The sequence below is a fragment of the Oncorhynchus masou genome, chromosome 28, assembly GCF_036934945.1.
Source record: "Oncorhynchus masou masou isolate Uvic2021 chromosome 28, UVic_Omas_1.1, whole genome shotgun sequence".
Lineage (NCBI taxonomy): Eukaryota > Metazoa > Chordata > Actinopteri > Salmoniformes > Salmonidae > Oncorhynchus > Oncorhynchus masou.
In genome coordinates this window covers 2,532,874-2,538,873 of record NC_088239.1, presented here as the reverse complement: position 1 = coordinate 2,538,873, position 6,000 = coordinate 2,532,874, and the positions used below count along the sequence as shown (strand labels likewise).

The window sequence follows — 6,000 nt, the reverse complement described above, 5'->3', positions numbered from 1 at the left end:
ACCATGAGAGGATATGACGGAGCTGAGTGTCTTGGTGTATAGTGAGAAGATAAGAGGTCCATCCTCATAGCAGTGACAGGAGAGACCATGAGAGGATATGATGGAGCTGAGTGACTTGGTGTATAGAGAGAAGAAGAGAGGGTATAGCGATTGAGAGGTATAGCGATTGAGTTGGTCAGACAGCACACTCAAGTGTTTTGGAAACAAAAGAAAGAAGAGTTTTTTGAATTTTGACTTCAGATGAGTCGGGTGTTGGTTTCTTGACGAGGGACATTTTTGAAGTCAAAGGGGATGCAGCCAGTGGTCAGGGATTAGTTGATGAGGGAAGTGAGGAATGGGAGAAGGTCTCCAGAGATGGTCTGCAGAGGAGGGGATGGGGTCAAGCGGGCAGGTTATCAGGCGGCCAGACCTCACTAGTCACAGCAGTTCATCTGGAGTGAGAGGGTAGAAAGAGGTAAAAGCGTAGGGTAATTCTATGTGAGGCTGAGTGAATGAAGAGCGGATGTCATCAACAAAGTCGTCCGCAAAGAGGGAGGAGGGGGGGGTGGATGATTAAGGAGGGACGAGAAGGTGGAGTTTCCTAGGTTTAGAGGCAGAAGCTTGACATTTAGAAGGTAGAAAATGGCTTAAGCAGCGGATACAGAGGAAGAGAAGCTAAAGAGGATGGAGTGAAAGGATGATAGGTCAGATGGATGTTTAGTTTTCCTCCATTGTCGCTCAGCTGCCTACAGCTCTGTTCTGTAAGCTAGCAATGAGTCACTCAGCCATGGAGCAGGAGGGGAGGGCCGAGCCGGCCGGGAGGAAAGAGGACAGTGCGAGTCATAGGATGCAGAAAGGGAGGAGAGTAGGGTTGAAGAGGCAGAATCAGAAAGCAGGAGGGAGGATTTAGCAGGAGAGAGAGAGAGAGAGAGAGAGAGAGAGAGAGAGAGAGAGAGAGAGAGAGAGAGAGAGAGAGAGAGAGAGAGAGAGAGAGAGAGAGAGAGAGAGAGAGAGAGAGAGAGAACGAGAGAACGAGAGAAAGAGAAGATTGTGACAGCACGTGACCATCTGGGTAGGGGCTGAGTGGCTTGGGTTGGAGGAAAGGGAGACAGACAAGGAAACCAAGTTGTGATCAGAGACCTGTAGGTCGATTGCAGTGAGATGTGTAGATGAACAGCCTTTAGTAAAGATGAGTTCATGTTGTCTGCCTTGTGAGTTGGAGGGGAGAAGGGGTGAGGTCAAAAGAGGCAAAGAGAGGAAAGAAATGGAAAGAAATGAATCGCAGGCAGATGTCAGGAGGTTGAAGTCACCAAGAATGAAGAGTGGTGAGCCATCATCAGGAAATGAGCAGGTAATATTATCATGTTATATGGACGTGTGCTGACAAAGTATTCCTAATGTGTCCATTGCTGTTTATTTGGCTGATTATTGATAGCAGAATAATAATGTAAAACATTTTTTTTAAACATTTTTTTTAAACATTGTCATTTTGCAACAAAATCACGTTTTATAAAGACACAATGCTGTTTGTACAATTGAAACATAATGTTTTTGTTGTTTGAAGAGAAAAGGAGGGTTAAAGTAACATGTAATAACAGCAGAATGAAACAGTGATATTGTGTCATGCTAACAGTTAGGAAGCAAAACTTTCCTATAAAATAAAAAACAGATGAACTTTAAGAACGTTTTAGTCATATTTTTTTTTAAAGCATCAAGTGTGCTTTTCTTTTCTTTTTTTACAATCCATAGATGGTTTTGTCCACCTGATTCCTACCCTGTATAGGACCAGCAACATGCTAACTACCATCTATAGGACCAGCAACACACTATACTAGACCATACTGTCTACCTGATTCCCTTTAGTCTCTGAAAAGCACTAGTAGACATGTTAACTACCCTCTATAGGACCAGCAACATGCTAACTACCCTCTATAGGACCAGCAACATACTATACTAGACCATACTGTCTACCTGATTCCCTTTAGTCTCTGATTGAAAAGCACTAGTAGACGTCAGTAATACTTCTATAGCTCTTGAAATCACCTCAACGCATGACTGGAGGAATGATAACTACCCTCCATAGGACCAGCAACATGCTAACTACCCTCCATAGGACCAGCAACATGCTAACTACCCTCTATAGGACCAGCAACATGTTAACTACCCTCTATAGGACCAGCAACATGTTAACTACCCTCTACAGGACCAGTAACATGTTAACTACCCTCAACACACTAACTACCCTCTATAGTACCAGCAACATGCTAACTACTCTCTATAGGACCAGCAACATACTAACTACTCTCTATAGTACCAGCAACATGCTAACTACTCTCTATAGTACCAGCAACATACTAACTACTCTTTATAGTACCAGCAATATGCTAACTACTCTCTATAGGACCAGCAACACGTTATCTACCCTCTATAGGACCAGCAACATGTTAACTACCCTCTATAGGACCAGCAGCATGTTAACTACTCTCTATAGTACCAGCAACATGCTAACTACTCTCTATAGTACCAGCAACATACTAACTACTCTTTATAGTACCAGCAATATGCTAACTACTCTCTATAGGACCAGCAACACGTTATCTACCCTCTATAGGACCAGCAACATGTTAACTACCCTCTATAGGACCAGCAACATGTTAACTACCCTCTATAGGACCAGCAACATGTTAACTACCCTCTATACGACCAGCAACATGTTAACTATCCTCTATAGGACCAGCAACATGTTAACTACCCTCTATAGGACCAGCAACATGCTAACTGCCCTCTATAGGACCAGAAACATGTTACCTACCCTGTATAGGACCATCAACATGTTAACTACCCTCTATAGGACCAGCAACATGCTAACTACTCTCTATAGTACCAGCAACACATTAACTACCCTATATAGGGCCAGCAACATGTTAACTACCCTCTATAGGACCAGCAACATGCTAACTACCCTCTATAGGACCAGCAATATACTAACTACTCTCTATAGTACCAGCAACATGCTAACTACTCTCTATAGGACCAGCAATACACTAACTACCCTCTATAGTACCAGCAACATGCTAACTACCCTCTATAGGACCAGCAACATACTAACCACCCTCTATAGGACCAGCAACATACTAACTACTCTCTATATGACCAGCAACATGCTAACTACCCTCTATAGGACCAGCAACACACTAACTACTCTCTATGGGACCAGCAACATACTAACTACTCTCTATAGGACCAGCAACATACTACCTACTCTCTATAGGACCAGCAACATACTAACGGCCCTCTCCCTATAGGACAAGTAACATACTAACTACCCTCTATAGGACCCCTAACATAATAACTACCCTCTATAGGACCCCTAACATAATAACTACCCTCTATTGCGCCAGCAACATACTAACTACACTCTATAGGACTAGGGACATATTACCTACTTTCAATAGGATCCTTTACTTGCTTGTATCATTCACATACAAAAAAGCAACTTAGCATGTCAGACCCACCTACCGCATAGATGCAAAAACACACTTTTCAGGGGTCTGTGTGATGTGGGAGGAGTTACTTTGATGTGGGAGTAGTCATTTTGTTGTGAGAAGAGACATTACAATGTCGGCGGAGTCCTTAGTGGTGTGGGAGGGGTCTGTTTTATGTTGCAGGAGTCAGTAGTATGTGGGAGGGGTTAGCTTGATGTTGGTGGGGTCCGTGTGAAGTGGACGGGGTCTATTTGGCATCCAGCAGCATGAGGTGAACAAACAGGCCGGCTGAGGGGATGACATCACCATGCTTGGTGAGAAGAGGGACGTGGCGGTAACCTGGGAAACAGGACGTGAGATTTGAGTAAGTCAGCAATGGCGAGAGAGAGAGAGAGAGAGAGAGAGCGAGAGAGCGAGAGAGAGAGAGAGAGCGAGAGATAGAGAGAGCGAGAGAGAGAGAGAGAGATAGAGATATAAATATATATATATATAGAGAGAGAGAGAGAGAGAGAGAGAGAGATTACCGTTCTGTAGACTGGTGAGTGGCAGGCAGTACTGTCCAATTAGGTCGTTCTGTGAGGTGGAGTCATAGTCTTCAACCAGGAAGCGGACCAGGGCCAGCTCTGGTACCTGGATGTCAAACTGGAACGTCTCATTCCACATGGGGTTAAAACCTGCAGAGAGGAACATCATTCCACATGGGGTTAAAACCTGCAGAGAGGAACATCATTCCACATTTAACCTGCAGTGAGGAACATCATTCCACATTTAACCTGCAGAGAGGAACATCATTCCACATTTAATCTGCAGAGAGGAACATCATTCCACATTTAACCTGCAGAGAGGAACATCATTCCACATGGGGTTAAAACCTGCAGAGAGGAACATCATTCCACATTTAACCTGCAGTGAGGAACATCATTCCACATGGGGTTAAAACCTGCAGTGAGGAACATCATTCCACATGGGGTTAAAACCTGCAGAGAGGAACATCATTCCACATTTAACCTGCAGTGAGGAACATCATTCCACATTTAACCTGCAGAGAGGAACATCATTCCACATTTAACCTGCAGTGAGGAACATCATTCCACATTTAACCTGCAGTGAGGAACATCATTCCACATTTAACCTGCAGTGAGGAACATCATTCCACATTTAACCTGCAGAGAGGAACATCATTCCACATTTAACCTGCAGTGAGGAACATCATTCCACATTTAACCTGCAGTGAGGAACATCATTCCACATTTAACCTGCAGTGAGGAACATCATTCCACATTTAACCTGCAGAGAGGAACATTATTCCACATTTAACCTGCAGAGAGGAACATCATTCCACATTTAACCTGCAGAGAGGAACATCATTCCACATTTAACCTGCAGAGAGGAACATCATTCCACATTTAACCTGCAGTGAGGAACATCATTCCACATTTAACCTGCAGAGAGGAACATCATTCCACATTTAACCTGCAGAGAGGAACATCATTCCACATTTAACCTGCAGAGAGGAACATCATTCCACATTTAACCTGCAGAGAGGAACATCATTCCACATTTAACCTGCAGAGAGGAACATCATTCCACATTTAACCTGCAGAGAGGAACATCATTCCACATTTAACCTGCAGAGAGGAACATCATTCCACATTTAACCTGCAGTGAGGAACATCATTCCACATTTAACCTGCAGTGAGGAACATCATTCCACATTTAACCTGCAGAGAGGAACATCATTCCACATTTAACCTGCAGAGAGGAACATCATTCCACATTTAACCTGCAGTGAGGAACATCATTCCACATTTAACCTGCAGAGAGGAACATCATTCCACATTTAACCTGCAGAGAGGAACATCATTCCACATTTAACCTGCAGAGAGGAACATCATTCCACATTTAACCTGCAGAGAGGAACATCATTCCACATTTAACCTGCAGAGAGGAACATCATTCCACATTTAACCTGCAGAGAGGAACATCATTCCACATTTAACCTGCAGAGAGGAACATCATTCCACATGGGGTTAAAACCTGCAGTGAGGAACATCATTCCACATGGGGTTAAAACCTGCAGAGAGGAACATCATTCCACATGGGGTTAAAACCTGCAGTGTGTGTGTGTGTGTGTGTGTGTGTGTGTGTGTGTGTGTGTGTGTGTGTGTGTGTGTGTGTGTGTGTGTGTGTGTGTGTGTGTGTGTGTGTGTGTGTGTGTGTGTGTGTGTGTGTGTGTGTGTGTGTGGTTGTGAGTGTGAGTGTGGTTGTGTGGTTGTGTGTGTGTGAGTGTGTTTGTGTGTTTGTGTGTGTGTGGTTGTGTGTGTGTGTGAGTGAGTGTGTTTGTGTGTGTGTGGTTGTGTGTGTGTGAGTGTGTTTGTGTGTGTGTGAGTGTGTTTGTGTGTGAGTGTGTGTGTGGTTGTGTGTGTGTGTGTGTGTGTGTGTGTGGTTGTGAGTGTGTGAGTGTGGTTGTGAGTGTGGTTGTGAGTGTGTTTGTGTGTGAGTGTGGTTGTGAGTGTGTGTGTGAGTGTGTGTGTAT

General features: G+C 44.0%; 1 protein-coding gene across 1 annotated transcript in view; it reads right to left on the bottom strand.

The window, feature by feature from the left end:
* Nucleotides 1–1,336: 1,336 nt before the first annotated feature.
* plcd1a (phospholipase C, delta 1a) overlaps nt 1,337–6,000 on the bottom strand; it is an 85,435-nt gene continuing 80,771 nt past the window's right edge. The window contains exons 14-15 of the mRNA XM_064941128.1: nt 3,989–4,138; nt 1,337–3,803 (exon numbers count right to left, since the gene is read on the bottom strand). Of these exons, the coding sequence (XP_064797200.1) occupies nt 3,712–3,803; nt 3,989–4,138 (242 nt within the window). The 3' untranslated portion in view covers nt 1,337–3,711. The remainder of the gene's footprint in view (nt 3,804–3,988; nt 4,139–6,000) is intronic.